At 36.1% G+C, this 16,585-nt stretch overlaps 2 protein-coding genes across 3 annotated transcripts in view; one reads left to right on the top strand and one right to left on the bottom strand.

Moving 5' to 3' along the window:
• Positions 1-4,983, bottom strand: part of LOC121733908 (leucine-rich repeats and immunoglobulin-like domains protein 1) — a 29,686-nt gene extending 24,703 nt beyond the window's left edge. For both annotated transcript variants that reach the window (XM_042124316.1, XM_042124312.1), the window contains exon 1: positions 4,790-4,983. In XM_042124316.1, coding sequence (XP_041980250.1) covers positions 4,790-4,792 — 3 coding nt within the window. In that variant the 5' untranslated portion in view covers positions 4,793-4,983. The remainder of the gene's footprint in view (positions 1-4,789) is intronic.
• The window catches only part of LOC121733929 (rab3 GTPase-activating protein catalytic subunit), a 40,933-nt gene extending 32,824 nt beyond the window's left edge, over positions 1-8,109 (top strand). The window contains exons 3-4 of the mRNA XM_042124334.1: positions 6,538-6,793; positions 7,152-8,109. Of these exons, the coding sequence (XP_041980268.1) occupies positions 6,538-6,793; positions 7,152-7,913 (1,018 nt within the window). The 3' untranslated portion in view covers positions 7,914-8,109. The remainder of the gene's footprint in view (positions 1-6,537; positions 6,794-7,151) is intronic.
• Positions 8,110-16,585: the final 8,476 nt, after the last annotated feature.

Raw genomic sequence — 16,585 nt, 5'->3', positions numbered from 1 at the left:
ACGGGCGGGGTTGGCCGATTTTTTTTTCATAATTATTAAAGTGAAAAAAGTTCAAGAACTTTGGTTTTACTGTTTAAACTACCTTCATTAAATTTCGTAACAAATCGGGAAGTTACGTGGCGTTTTTCGATAATGTTAATTAATACTATTATGTATCTAATTACAATATATTCATTTTTAATTAAAGTATCCGATTAAGCAAGATTTAGGTATATAGAGTTATATGATTTATAGTTTTAACTTAACGATGTCCGTTAAAATTGTTTGGAAACCAGTTTTTACCACGGATAATATACGGTTTGACCATTTTTTTTCTATACTGGCACAACTTTTATTTTTCTGTAAGTATTATATGTTTGTGACCTATTTGTGACTAAATATTATTTTGCAGATTTATTTTAGTATTCGAAAGCGAGGTAGAAGCTACTTAATGTAAAATATAAGATACAGGATAATTAAAAGTTAAAACAAAGAAACGCGTTGGACATTAGGACTAAGCAGTGAATATATTAAACGTTAACCAACATCTACAGGAAACTTTAATTCACAACTCTACAATGGTCGTGCTGCTATTGTTTCTTGCCGCAGAATAGAACACAATCCTTAATTAAAATCACTGAATAACACATGAAGAAGTGAAGGGAGAATGTAGAGTACCTCTCTACCAGTTTCATGTTAGTCGCATCACATATAGTCGAGATGGCACGTCTTTAATATGAAACATAATAATAATAAACGCCTCGACTGGTGTGTTTGAGTGGCTTTGGGTGTAATAAACTCTAACAGTCAAGTTCTACTAACACCAACAAAACTCTCGAGTCAAACGTAAGTTAAAAGTACGGTAATCGTACACTGCGTTCTATTTGGAAAAGCGATGGGCGTAAAAAACCCGGTATGCGCATCACCGTTTGAGTGAGAAAATAATGTAAAAGTGGGCACTGGCTCAGCGCGGCCGCGATGGCGAGCGACGCGCGACGCGCCACAGACATTATCATTATTTACCGACATGTGGCCGTGATTTCTGAACGGTCAAGTTTATGTTACGCCGCTAATCGACATTAATTTTCTAATCCCACCTTATATTCATACCCCTCGTCGTCTGCGGAAAGTCACACCTTCTATTAATCCTTATGTTTATCCAATGAAGCAGGTTGCTGCATCATTGCTTGTCTTTGAGAAACTTTTGAGAAATTGTCATTTCAGCCTCAGCTGGTTTAACACTTGTAAAAGTAGTCATTTACTTCTCGTAAATATTGCGTTTTGAACTATCGAAGTGGTAGCAATTATTATGTAGAGTACACTCACTATTTAGTGTTCCTCACAAAATTTTCGTTTTTCATGAATAACTCATACAGTTTTAGCCACTTCATTCATATTAACTCATAAATCTATCGATGGGTTGACGAGCAGCACCTGGAACTTTTTGGCTTGGACCATTTAAATAACTTTTTATGTTAATCGTATCTAATTAACTTGGAAATTTCGATTTTCTGACACTTTTAGTTTCCTATAAGTAGCTGTTTACATGTATACCACTATATTATACTATCGATTAGTGAACGTAGCTTTGTAATGAAGTTTTGATGTTGTCTATCCTGAATTAATGAGATGCAGGTTAGTAATGATCGTCTGATTTCTAATTTAGAGGAACGTGCGTGAAGTTAACGCCTAACGGTGGATGTTCTATAATCAATCTTCGTATAGTAGCGTATGCGGTACGAAAAAATGTCGCGCCTCGCACCTGCTCGGAGCGATGAACTGCGAAACTAATCTGTTAATCTTCAGTGTTACGATTCGTATTAATCCTTATAATATTTCACGTTAGTTTACTTTATCATTGCTTTGTTTCATAGATTTGCTACCAATAATTTACCAAGAGTTTTTTTGTTTCATGTTCCGTTCATCGTCCACAAAAACGTTTCATTTTCATATTTCGGGAGTATCTCCTATTGAATATTCTTGCGGAGCAGGAAGACCGCGTGCGTAGACGACGCCCGACGTTGGTCGTCGCGCGACACAGTTAACACCAGGCACATTGTTCGAGTTCGATGCCATTGGCTTTTTGTCAGCTGATAGCTGCTCAGTGAAACTTGCGGAAAACTCACATTACAAACGAATGAAATCTACGTATACAAAAGAGAGCCCGGGGCTTTAACCTGCCGCAGATCCCACACGACGGCATAGTTACCGTTGTGGGAAGTGCAATTCGGCAGAGTGCTATTTCCTCGATACTTTTACATTCTTATTCGATTTGTGTTTTCCGTTTAGAAGTGTGTAAATTTTTTGCTGCGTTCGCTTCGTACACGCACGTCAATTCTTGAAATACTATGATTGATAATGCCATTACTCCTGCCGATCCGTCTCCTCTGGAGATAACCATATCGAATTTTTGTGGGGACGTAGGACGCGAATCTACGTGACGATTCGGGGGCGCATGACAAACGAATTCGAAGATATGATTAATGTGCGGTTTGTCCAGTTTCTGTGTAGCCGCATTGCGAACATTAAGAAAATATAGAGCTGAAATAGCATTTATGCAAAAATCGATCCATTTCGAAAATTTAGGTTGCTATCACCGTAGGCCACATCGAATCAAATTGCAACTAAAGCCGGTTACCTTTTAACCGTAGCTACGAATAGACAGACCTTCTAAAGTTTGAGAGGAAGGGAAAGTTACGGGAACATAATAGTGCTAATCGTGCCGTGTACGTCGCTGAGCCGTCGCGTCGTCTCAGCAAACATTATACTCGAGGGGAACCTCACCAAACAAACAAACCCTTAGGAGGTATTTAGGGGGCATAGTGGTGATATAATAGAGTTTAACTTGATCAGTATCTAATTACGCTCCGAGCGATCGATTAAGATATTTAATGGTTCTCCTAATCGTAACCAAAAGGGGAAGTTTTTATGTAATTTAGTGCTATTACAAAAGCATAATTTGTTTTCGCTAACGAGGAGAAAGCGCGTATTGGAGTACGACATATACCGACTGACGAGAGAGTGTCCTAAATCATCAGCTCGTGTGATTCGGCGATGGTTTGTTAAAATATTACTTTGAGCTTGTAAATATGACCTTGATTCGTCGTTTTAAGTGAAAATACTTTCGTTTGTACAATAAAAAATGAAAGTAGTGTCTCATGCTCGTTCTAGCTGTAATTTGATTAAGCATTTTTAAATTACTGTCTAATGTTTGCGTTGTACTACTTTACAATGTTGTCGACTGTTTACAGAACTTTCTATAAACTGTAATATTGAAAAAAAATGTTTAGATTGTTATATAATATATTAAAATCAGCATGGATCAGTAGTCAGTACCTACATACTTATATAATAACAGTTAATTGAGAAAGTTCTTTGTGAACCACTAATTCTTTCCTTTGAACGTTCGATTGGTATGATAAGTCATGTAAATTATTGTGCATTTGCATTCTAATTACAAATAGATGGCTATACTATCAGAGAACTCCCCGTTCTAATTAATATTTACATTGTTTATTGTTAATTAATGACTGGACTTCCGCAGAAGGGCTTAAAGGGTGAAAATAGTAAAACATAAACTATTAGGTCTAGCCGATGCCGGTATGATTTTTAGGGTTCCGTACCCAAAGGGTAAAAACGTGACCCTATTACTGAGACTTCAATGTCTGTCCGTCTGTACCTGTCTGTCTCCAGGCTGTATCTCAAGAACCGCTATAGCTAGACTTCTAAAATTTTCACAGATTATGTATTTCTGGTGCCGCTATAAACAACAAATGCTAAAAACAAAATAAAGTTAATATTTAAGGGGGGCTCCCATACAACAAACTTTTTTTTTGGTCTTTTTGGCTCGTAATCCATAATGGCAATATATATACACTTGAAATTTTCACAAAATTTTCAATTATATGTGTACTTTAATATTAAATAATAAAATAAAAATTAAATAAATAAGTAAGGAGGGCTCCCATACAAAAAACACAATTTTTCCTTATTTTCGCTGTATAACGAGTCGGAACCCTTCGTGCGCGAGTCCGACTCGCACTTGGCCGATTTTTTATCCATATTAATATTATTATTAGTACAAAGGTGTGTTTATCAGTTCGTCTGTCTGTCTGTTACCTCTTCACGCCTAGGCCACTGAACTGATTTTGCTGAAATTTGGTATGGAGACAGTTTGAGCCCCGGGAAAGGACATAGGATAATTTTTAATCCCGAGAAAAACGTAGGGTTCCCTCGCCACGATAAATGAATTTTGGCGCAGCGGAGTTGCGGGCGTCATCTAGTTTTTTATTAAATATAATTAATTTAAATTTGTATGATTATATTATCCTTTTAGTAATAATTGGTTATTGATTTCTTAATGGTAAACATGAATGTTAGGTCTTTCTGTATACTCTTTAGTGTGTTGTTGCCCAGATTATAATAGAATTAAAAGTTGTTTGCAACATAAATTAAGCAGATAATTGGATACTCCTAATCAAGATTTAATTTGCGATGAAATTATACGTTTTTTAAAACATCAAATTTACCGGTATTAGTAAAATAAGTAATACCTAGGAATAGACTAAGATTAAGTAAACCTTCATTTCAAATTGAAAAATTACATGGAAAATAAATTCGGATTTTAGGTGCCCAACTAAAACTTAACACTTAACAGTAACCTACAGAAGTCAGCACGCGGTTAATGAGCCTATCGAGTTTTATTAGTTCCCAGCTCCCACTAATGTGGGTCGCTTTACGGGACCACGTAGAATTTTCACGCTCGACTGCAACGAGAGTTAAAACTAAGAAAATTGAAAATCACACTCACCATTGTGCGAAAATCCTCACTCGTATTAATTCCTGGCAAATAATTCACTCCTGGTCACATACACGTCGATGATTTTGTTTTTAACACAGAAAGAATATTCATAACTCAATCACAGTATTCGTGGGCGCGCGGGACGGTTTTCGGGTCCTACGGGAACGAGTGCGGGCAGAGCCCCATGGCAGTACCTCCCTGGTAGTGGTCGGCGCGAGACTGCGTGCGCGCAGGTGTCCCCCCCGGCGCGAGACTGCGTGCGCGCAGGTGTCCCCCCCGGCGCGCGTCTTGACCTACACTTCCCGCGGTGGCTCCGGTAAACAAACGGTTCAGTAGAATACCATTAAGATATAAAAAACTCGATTTGCTCAGTCGGCCCCTGTTTAACTTGCATCTTCGATTCTAACGGTCGGACTCGTTTCCGTGATTATCATTGATGTATTATTATTCGTCATCCGATTAATTATTTAAATTGAAAATCTTACTTTTTTATAAGTGAAAGTGAATAATTATATGCTATGACAAGTTCTAAGCGAAGTCTTAGCATCTTGGAAGGGAGCACTTAAAACGGTCCATTAATATTTTTTAAGGTTTCATTTAATAAAATAATACAGTTTAATATTGACCAAAAATGCTTGGAATCTTGTAGTCGCGAAGCTTTCACGGACAATAAGCTGACGCATACCATTACTGATTACCTAAAGGGAGTGGTTCACTTTTTAACTTTATAAATGCTATGATATTAAAAATTAAAAAGAGAAAATATGTAGAAATATGAATCGAGGACAAGGTCAATATAGTAGACATGATAAATTTACTCATTCAAGTTTTTAAATATCGAAGCAAAGTTATAATTGAAGAAACTTTCACAAAGTATGTGTTTTATATTTAGAAAAGGCATGCCTTGACAATTGTTATAAAAATTTGAATTTCTAGTATGAATGTGTCTCTAGACTTTGAGTAAATTTCGTCGGTGTTAACGAGTGCTTAGAGTTCATTCGCTTTCTTCTTAAGGTCACTATTTTAATTTTATTACCGAGCGAAAGCTTGAAGAAACTTATTACTCTATGTCAATATTGACTGACGCTCTACGAGTATTATCCAATTAATAAAATACTTCCCAGTGCATAAATAATAAAATTGATTATCCAAAGTATACCTAGCATAGTCAGATATTGTGTTAGATTTGTATACCGTGAAGCTGCGAATTGTGATATAAAGATGTGAATGGCAGAACCAGATAACTAACATTTTATAACATAAGGACAATAATAACTAATTTGTTCGCCGTTGCCTAATTTAAACACTACCTACTTTATTATCTGATTAAATACATAAAATACACATTTTTTTATTTCAAATTATTTTTTTGGCCTTCAATCCTCCATTTATGCAAAAAAATGGCAATATTTTTACTGTTACTTACCTACTTTATCCACTACTTAACGTCTTCTAATATTCTTACAAAAACTATCGTTGTGAAACTTGAAAGCTGCTTTTAAAATAATCATTATATTCCTTTGTTTTCACTTTGATGTTCTGACCTATTATATTTAAGGTCTAAACTAAAAATTGTTCGTGCTTTAATACTTTTAATTAGACCTAGTAATATAGTTAAGGGCTATAAAAATATTATTTATTATCAACTCACATGGCGTACCGAGACGCATTTTTTTATAATTTTCCACCAACTCGAGTTGAATTTAGCCCAAAAGGAACTTACAAAGAAAATTGTAATGTGGCCAAAATTGTTTTAGTATAATGTCGGGAATGCCCAATGCTCGGACATGTTTGCTCCACCAAAAGCTGCAACTGCTGAACTGCTGCATTCAGCGGGCTAAAGACGGACGCGAGACTCAAGTGGGAAATTCTTCCGAGGACGAGTTTTACGATTGCTCCGAGAACGAGGGCGCCGAGGAGCAACTACCCTGGGACAGACCGGTCGGGCGCCTCCATCGTCTGGAAAATGCGACGCTTAAAAATGGTGCTCCTCTTTACGTTCCTTGTACACAGGTAAGGAACGCGTGATGTATCATGAGAACAATATTATTATGCTTCTATTTGATGTTTGTATTGACTTAACACAACCAAATTACTTAGGTCCGCTATCTGCCTAGGAATCAACTTCTCTGATAGCACATAATAATTAATATATACTAGCTATTTGACCGAGCTTGGCTCGGTATTCGATAAAACACGAATAAAATTACATTTTCTAAAAATTATTCCTAGCTAGATCTATTTATCGCCCCCTAAACTATTTACTAAATTTTATGAAAATCGTTGGAGCCGATTCCGAGATTCCAATTATATATATATACAAGAATTGCTCGTTTAAAGATATAAGATTATGTTCGCAATTTATTCGTAGGATCCTGCTCCGAAGACTGAGGACCAGTTGGAGGAGGACGCGGAGCTGATGGTCCGGCTCGGCGACGATGCGAAGGCCTCCGAACTGCGAGCCAAAATGATGAGCGCCTCCCTTCTCTCGGACATGGAGGCGTTCAAGGCCGCTAACCCGGGGGCAGAGTTGTGCGACTTCGTGCAGTGGTACTCGCCTCGTGACTGGAAGCCCGACGACGGGGGCGGCCTGGGAGATCGAATGCTGCTGCCCGGAAACCCTTGGGCAGAGGCGTGGACGGTGGCACGACCGGTGCCGGCCTCTCGACAGCGGCGGCTATTTGACGAGACTCGCGAAGCCGAGCAGGTCCTACATTTCCTTCGCTCGAGGACCGTGAGCACCGTCGCCGAGCTCCTCCTTCCGGCTATTCTGAAGGCCGGGGCGGCTAAGGCAGTCGCGGAGGGGGCGACGGGGGCGTCCGCGTGCATAGGAGGCGTGGACAAGAGAAGAACGTTCGAGATAGCCGCCCGCGAGCTGCTCGAAGTGGAGAAGGAGGCGTGCAGATCTGTCAGCGTTAAGAAAGTTTTGGGGAGCAGCGACGAGGGTAAGCCGCTCGACGTAGCCGGCAGGTCCCGGGTGTTAAGCGCGATGGGCGGCACCCTACCGGCGCCGACGCGGCGGGAGTTCACTCTGCGGGTGAAGGACGACGTGGGCCCACAAGTGATGCGGGCGGCGCTGGCCAACGACATGACGATCGTAGGGGCTTTCACGGAGCGGATTGTTGTTTTATAGTCACTAACTGTACACCACGAGTACTGTTTATTTGTGTTTTGCGCTACCTGGTCGATTGCATTGCTAATCTCAGTAACACGAAACAATTACATGACAAAATTATAGCGTCGAATCGTTTGAAGAAAATCTGATTTGCGCTGATGTTATTTACGTATATTAGTAGTTATATGTATATTAATATAATACTAGAGATCGCCCAATGGTTTTTTCGACCATAGTTACGACATTAGGACTACTACCTATTATTTTGTAAAAAATATTGACTTTATCTTTTTTTTTTCAACTCTTGTCTCTGGGACTTAGCTGATCTCAGACTGGCCGTGTAAGCATTGTCTAATAGTATCTTAGATTCAATAAAAAAAACTACAATCCATTTTCAATTTGTCACCTTATTGTCAACAGACTTCAACCATAAATAAAAGAGTATAATTCGTATGTATAGGCTTGTCACTCAAAAATCTGTCATTTCTCATGTGTGTGTGTGTGTGTTGTAGTGTGTGTAATGTTTTATTTGTTAAAAAAATGTATGATAAAAGCATAATTTCAAAATAATATTAGTTCGATGCACTCTTTCACCATATAAACTATAACTGTGCAAAATTTCATGCACCTACGTTTCCCCATTTTTCGTAAAAAGGGTAACAAAGTTTTTCGTTCACGTATTAATATTATGATGATATTTTATACTCCTCTTTGCAATAATTAAAATAATAAAACCACTGATTGGTTATTCTACAATGTCCTTGTTCTTTTGTTTGAAGTGACATCCTCAACGTTTCTGATAAAGATGGGAAAATTCGATAGCTATATGAATTGTTTTTATATTTTATTAGTAAGGCGATTATAGTGTAATTAGTTCTAAAAGTATAGAATAAAAATTTTAGTAACATAATATTTTAAAAAGATGATTTCACTGCTCTTAATGCTAGGTCATGTAACATGTTTAATATTATAATCCGGTCGCAAGATTAAATCGATTTCGTCCATTGACCAAATGCAGCTTGTCATTGTGTCTAAACACACTAGGCTGAATTACGCCGGCGTAATTTCCGCCGCAAATGTCAAACGCGACGTAATAGTGTGTCACCATGGGCGAACACAGGTTCTGGGACAGGGGGGGGGGGGTTTGGCAAATTACCCAGGTTTTGGTGCCATTGGGGCAAATTACCCAGGTTTTTTTAAATTAATAATTTTTAGTTGTAGAAATATTGTATTGTAAACAAATAGCAAAAATTCGTTTTATTAATTTTTAATTTTTATAGATAAAAGTACTATGATCCAGGAAGGGGCATCTGCTCCCCTCGGTATGCCCATGTGTGTCACCCCTCGTATTTGGCCCATGTTTTGTATGCAATTTAAACGCGGCGTAAACGCGGCGGAATTTACGCCGGCGTAATTCAGCCTAATGTGTTTAAACCCTTTGTTTAGGTTTTTTAGTGTTTTTTTTAATGATCTTGCTTTTTGATTATACTGTATTTAGCAAATGGCACATAAGGATTACAAAGAATAAGAAAGATGAAACAATCCTCCAAACTTGCTGCGAGTACCAATCAGTTATATCGTGGTTTTATCTGTCCATCAATCTTTATTGTACATTTTTGTGTGGTAGACTCAAAAACGCTTTTGTCCGAAATATCATGGGTGGCGAGGACTGAGAATAAATTCTTGCTAATGCTGGGTACGTACCATACATTTGTCAGCAATATTGGTAATTAGGTTTACCGTTACCATCAGCCTCTGCGAGAATATTTTCGATGCCCAGGGCTTCAATACATTGGCCATTTGCCCCACTGTCACTGCTTGACGGCTCTTGAAATATTTAAAGGTCTGGAAGAAGTCACTCCGATTGGTCACGTGGCTGGTCGCGCCATTGTCAACGTACCAATTTAAATCCTTGTCACCAAAATCTGGCTGTATTGACATTGCCTCTGCGGTCTTGGATTCCTTGAGAGGTTTCGGAGGTTTCCCACCCTGGATCCACCGCTTGCAGGTTTTTACCCTGTGACCCTTATCCTTGCAGTAGTTGCATTTGAGCTCTTTGAAATTATTCTTTTTCTTATTTCCCCTCTTGGTTTTCGCATACAATGCTTCTGCAGTTGTGTCGTCAGTAACTTGCGTGTCTGACTGACGCAACACTCTCTCATGTGCGCATAGCTGACTTGTAAGGTTCTCGACTGAGCGTTCCTTCTTTGAAATCAACAGCCAACTGGCCCTAAATCCAAGACATTCAGCTGGTAATGTGTCTAATATTTCTAAAGTCTAGTTCTAAACACAATTCGCTCCAGATGTTCTTTAAAATTGACACATGTGTAATTATGTCATGATCTGGGTCCTTTTTGTAGCTGAAGAATTTCAGGCGTAAGTCGTATGTCTTGTCTACACACTTACCTCCATAGACGCACTCAAGTTCATCCCACATGTCTTTGGCAGCATCAAATCGCAGAAACTTTTGCAAAATATAATCGGACATGTTCGTCGTTAGCAAAATTAAAATGGCGCTGTTCAAATGTTCAAAACTTTTAAGTTCTTTTTCATATCTAGCCTTTTCATCGCTAGTTGCCGTACGTAAGTGCCAAGGATGGTCTTATCTTCTTACCTTCGAGGATATTTAAGCCTCCCGGCATTGCTTTGAGGACAATGAAAATTTTGAACCTCCATGTTTTGTAATTCTTGGAATCTAATTTTCTAATTTGAATCTTGCTCGCATTTAATGCTTGTTCCATTATTATTTTCGTTCTGCTATCACTTTAAGATACTAGAAAGAAAGGTAAAACTTATTTCTGCTTACGACAATCGTTTATTTATTCGAGTTTATATTGACAATCAATGATATTCTACTTATACAGATATGTTACGTTCATACTATTTTCCGCAATGATATTCTATGTTACTAACGTAACTAGATTGGAAGTTTACGGTAGCAACGCGTTGCCACTTCGAAGATGCCTGCAGGCATATCTCACATACATAATGACATAACGAATATATGACTTGACATTGTCTTTTGAACAAAAAAGTGGTTACGCATTTCTGAGAATCTTTTGTAAGACATTGCTACTCTAGTATTTTAGAAACTCATTGATTTTCCGGCTTAAATCTCTTCCGAACAATTTTCAAATTTAAAATTGCACGCATTGACAAATTTGACAGATAAGTGAAACAAAAGATACGAATGCCATTTACATAAAAGAGACAATTCTATTTTTAACCGTTGAACTTTGCAAGTTTCTTGTGCGTGGAGAGTAACCTAAATGGCCGTAGAATGGACACTTGATACAAAAGTATTAGCAGGTAAGAAATGAAATAACTTATTTCAGAGTTAATTTTATGAAAATTTTAACATCGAAATAATTTTGATTTCTTAGGTTCACGCGAAATAATTACTATACTTGTAATCGAAATAATTAATAATGGAATATACTACATAAAATACATATTTTATGTATACCTTCAAAAATATTTAATTTGTTTCATTTCTTTCTCTTTGAAATTTTGTGTATCTATATATTTATATATTTGTGTACACATCAACCGGCCAAGTGTGTCGGGCCCCGCGCAATATAGGGTTCCGTAGTACCGCCAGTTTCTAGTTTTTTTTAATGGTCAATGAATGTACATATTTTATATCGTGTTTTACACTACTAACAACATCATTTCAGTTACGTTACAGGAATTTGAACGAAAAGTTCCTTTATACTTCTCCGAATGTATTTTTTTTAGTTGATCGACTATTACTCAATAACTTATGAAGTAGCGGTGATAGTTTTCCTTTTAAATTCAGCATCTTTCCTACTCCCTTGAATTTTTTCAAATTTCCAGAAGCCACCGTTTAGCTGATAGAAGAGGGGGACACTGGACTCTAACGGTTTTTTCCACTTTAAAACTTAATATTTCACAAACGTGTCCATAAATCGGAAAATGATCTATAAATACTCATAATATTTTTAAAAAATCTATCCAACGACACCCCACACAATGGACTCGAAAAAAAAATTCATCCCCGCTTGATGTGTAGAGAAGGTACCATAAAAAAAATATTTTTTAAGATTTCATGTACCATTTTCGGCATCATTAATATGTGCATTCATGTTAAATCACAGCATTGTAGGTCCTATAGTCTCTGAGCAAAACCGCGGACAGACAGACAGACGGACGGACGGACAGACCGAAACTATGAGGGTTCCTTGTTGACTACGGAACCCTTAAAAAAACGTTTTATTTGTATAATTAATTATTAATTACACTTAAGAGGGCGACTAACCCAAAAATCAAACATCGTCCTCTCTTCACACTCACGCCCGACTTTCATAAGTATGCCAGATGAAAAAGGACGACGCGGATTCATCGCCAAATTAGTTTTTTCTCAATAACTCGATAAATATACAACATTTTAAAAATCCGCTAGGTCGATCTCTCAATGATATAATTTTATACAATGTGTTAAAATATTAACTTAGTTTAAAAAGAAAAAAATCACAAAGATGCATCTAGTTTCTTTGTGATTTTTTTCTTTTTAAGATATCGTGTTTTTGCTCAGATCGAATTCTCGTAAATATAATGTAGTATCTAATTTTAGAAAATGAAACAATTCGGGGCTTATTTTCAAGTATTAAAATGAATTATAAAATTAGGGTTAGTCGCCCCCTTAAATAACTGAAACAAATTTTATTTTCTTGACATTTCAATCTATCTTGCCTTTTTAAACTGGTCACTTTAATAATATTATACTCGTAACTATATTATAACACGTCTTATGTAAAATAATCATAATATCTTATTAGAATCATCACAAACATAAAACTGCGTAGGTATCGTAAATTTTATCAAGAGCTAGTGACAGTTTTGATAAAGTAATGGCTGTCGTATGCTTACCACAGAATGTAGTTTAAGTAATTTGGAAATAAGAGGTTAACAAGAGTTTATCTATTTACTAGCTCTTTTGATTGGCTAACGTCAAAACCTATTAACCAATTAACAACGTTGTTGAATAGATAAATTCCTGTCAAGAAACCTCAGAAACCTGAGCATTACAAGACGCTCTGCTTTTAAAAACACAAAATAGGACCAGCGAATGCAACAGTCCGTTTAAAACATACGAAATACTAGTATTGTAAAGCCTAATGTCATTGGATGCTTTTGTAATATTTTAATAAGCTTAGGTACGGTAAAAATCTCGTAACGTAAAAGACCTACAGCTCCGTAATAATATAGTTAAATATCGTAGATAGACATTTTTGAGTTAATACGTGCTTGCAATTATTGACTGATATTTGTGTAGTGATTGTAAAATATACTATTGTTATAGTAGTTTATAAGCGTAGAGTTTCTAATAAGTGTTATGAGAAACGTTCTGTGACCAACCCACGAAAATCAATTATGACTATATTGATTATTGACTTCTTTGAACTTAGCGGGTTTTGTTTAACCCATATAGACCTATGTAATTGATTGTACTGTCGGTTCTTGGTGGAAATTCATGTTGTACACTAATAAAACACACTTTTCTTGCACTTTTTCCACTATATTTAGATATTATTATAACTTTTAACAAATAACACGACCGGTTTCGAAATTATACACCTGATGATGAATAATTTCGAAACCGGTCGTGTTATTTGTTAAAAGTTATAATAATATCTAAATATAGTGGAAAAAGTGCAAGAAAAGTGTGTTTTATTAGTGTACCATATAGACCTGCCGTGCCCAAACGTGGACACTTTCAAAATTACTTAAATTTTTTGTCTTTCAAGTTTATACTTGTTTTTTTATAAGTGTCAATTTGCTAAAAGTGTATTTTTTAATTCCTAGAAGGAACAAATAATATTAAAATAGCTCACAGTGTTTTATAACGATTTTTCTGAAGCTGTTTCTAACATCCGAAATGACGCCAAGTTAGTTTTTTTTATTTTTAAGTTTTTCTTCTAGGCATTTATATTTTTTTTACTTGAAACAGCTCATTACACTATAACCTATAAAAATATACATATTAGTGTGAAAAGCTTTAGTCTTTATAAGATTAGGAGTAGTTTTACACAAGTGTCCCTATTTGGGGCCAATGGGCACATTGGATGTAAATTATTCCAATTTCTGTCCACCGATCAATGTCGTATAATCAATGAACTGAAGGGTATTCAATAACTATGATAAATACTATGGACTTCAGGAAGTTGCTATGATAGAAGATGACAGTCGCAACCATGTGTTTCTTTACCAGTTTTTCACTATTCCAAGGAGTAGCTGGCTATTGTGCAACTGATACTGTTGGCCGAGGCAGTACAGAAAAGTTTCCTCTCGTATCCGTCAAGGATATGAAAAAAAAGAAAACGACGAGTTTGACTACCGTTCCGACCAACTAAATCAGAATTTGTTTTACATCGGCTGGATTATAATGTCTATGTGATCAGGAGAAGCCATTACAGCGTTTTTCTTCTGGGAAAAGTAAACAGATGTATTACTGTTGAAAGAATGTGGACGTTAACTTTCTACATTTTTATCAAAGCTATAACAAGGATATGCGTGGGGTCAAGTCAACTGGTCAATCGATTTTCTCGCACTGTTATACGAAACAAAAGTTGGTGGTAATTAGTAGGTACTGTTTACGCACATGCTGGATGTAGCAGTGGCAAACGCATGGCAGCTGAATCATCAAAGTAATAAAAACAAGAATTGAATCAGTTCCAATTTCGGCGGCATTTGGTCGTCATTACTTGAGACATACAAGCGGTAGAATCCTGCAACCAGTAATACATATCTGTACTGCCAAACGTGTAGCATGAAGGGTCAATTTCCCGAAAAACTGTCCCAACAATCGCGTTGTTCTGGTGGGCTAGCATTACGTCATGAAAAAAGTCAAATGCAATTTGAGAAATGTATGAAAACATGGTACATTCATAAAATATGTATCGAAAATTTTCACACCGTATGATCCCATTGGCCCCATTTGAGGACTGCAATTTTTTTAATATAAGAATTCAAAAAAAAAATTAAGTTTTTTTGCGTTTTCCAAATAATTTTATTGGTTTCTATAAATTAATAACGAAAATTCATATTTTCCATGGCTCAGTTTCATTTGGGTCTAAATGGGTTAACCGCAGTAAGAAGTATTTTTTTAAGTAAGAATAATATCTTTAAGCGTATTTTGTTATTAAGTATAAATTAATAAAATAAAGACTACTTTTAGATGTAAAGGGGAAGTACTCGTCTTATATATTACACAAAGCGCTTAGCACCTTTCGTTTTTAAGTCTTTACAGATTTATCGGAAATATACTTTGATTCTGAGTCACTACTCAGCAGCAATAAAATCTTCTCAACTCGGTCACTTGTGAGTCTTCCGAATCACCGTCTCGCTTAATATGATCTTACATCGTGGGCCTATAATAGGTATGTCACAGAATATAGCCGTATAGAAGTGTTAGTGGGTGCATTCCATTTTTACCGTTTTATATTTTTTTAAATGTTCGACTCCGCCACCACTTGGTTCACAAATTCATATAATATTTTAATAATTTTTAGATCCACCTACCTACTATTGGTAGTAGCTGTTAGTTAGTAGTTATTACCTCTAGATACTTTGTATTTAGTAATATTATTAAGTCTTCGTTACAAAATCACACATTTTGTATTTAAACCTAGGTATTGGTTATCACTTATCAGCTTTATAATATACAAAAGTGATCTTGTTGTGTCTTTATATTAAAAAAATATATATAATTTATTTGTGTTAAGGCTTAAAGCTATGTATAATTTGTTTATTGTTTTTAGTCATTAAAATTTTACTCTAATAATATTGTTTTTAAATTACTGAAAACCCTACCAATAGAAGTAGAAGGGATTTCAATAGAGCCTTAGTGGTAGGTGTTAACGAATACCTTTGGCAAATGGCAAGGCTACTCAACTTGTAGGTAGTACGATATTTAATAGTTAGGTACATAAGGCTATTTTCGTAGATCGATCGTAGATCAGTACAAAGTGGCAAGTCATGAATAAAACGCAAAGAAAGTGAATAATATTATGGATTTAAACCGGTCTATCCAAGACAAGAAGCTGTAGGCAATCTGATGATACTAACGTTTGAATCGTTTGATCACAATCTATCTATACTAATATACTAATACTAATTACTAATATTACTAATTACTAAAATTACTAATTACTAATATTACTAATTACTAATTTACTAATAATATTATAAATGCGAAAGTATCTCTGTCTGTCGGTCTGTCTCGCTTTCACGCCAAAACTACCGAACCGATTGTAATGAAATTTTGTATACAGATAGACTAAAGCCTGAGAAAGGACATAGGCTACTTTTTTACTGAAAAAAAGGGTTGTAAGGGGGTGAAAATACGAAAATTTGTTCAAATTAAGTGAGTTCCAAAAATTCGTACTAGATGGCGCCGTGCGTCTCTTACATCACGCTAACGCTTGCCCAACATCTTTCTATAAGAGGTGGTATAATCATATATCTGTTTTTTCGATTTTTTCGATTGTTATTTCATTTTACGTTGTTTAGTAAGTCAGTACTTTATATTATATACAGTGACGTAACCTTAAACCTATCAATGATAAATAGTTTATGGGTAAAGTTGTGTAATTGGGGGGCTAAATAAGCTTTAAAATTTGCCATAAAATATAAAGTTTAATTTTAAAAAATGACATATTATGTGCACA

Source organism: Aricia agestis, chromosome 1 (genome assembly GCF_905147365.1).
Source record: "Aricia agestis chromosome 1, ilAriAges1.1, whole genome shotgun sequence".
NCBI lineage: Eukaryota > Metazoa > Arthropoda > Insecta > Lepidoptera > Lycaenidae > Aricia > Aricia agestis.
This window is presented reverse-complemented; position numbering and strand designations above follow the sequence as displayed.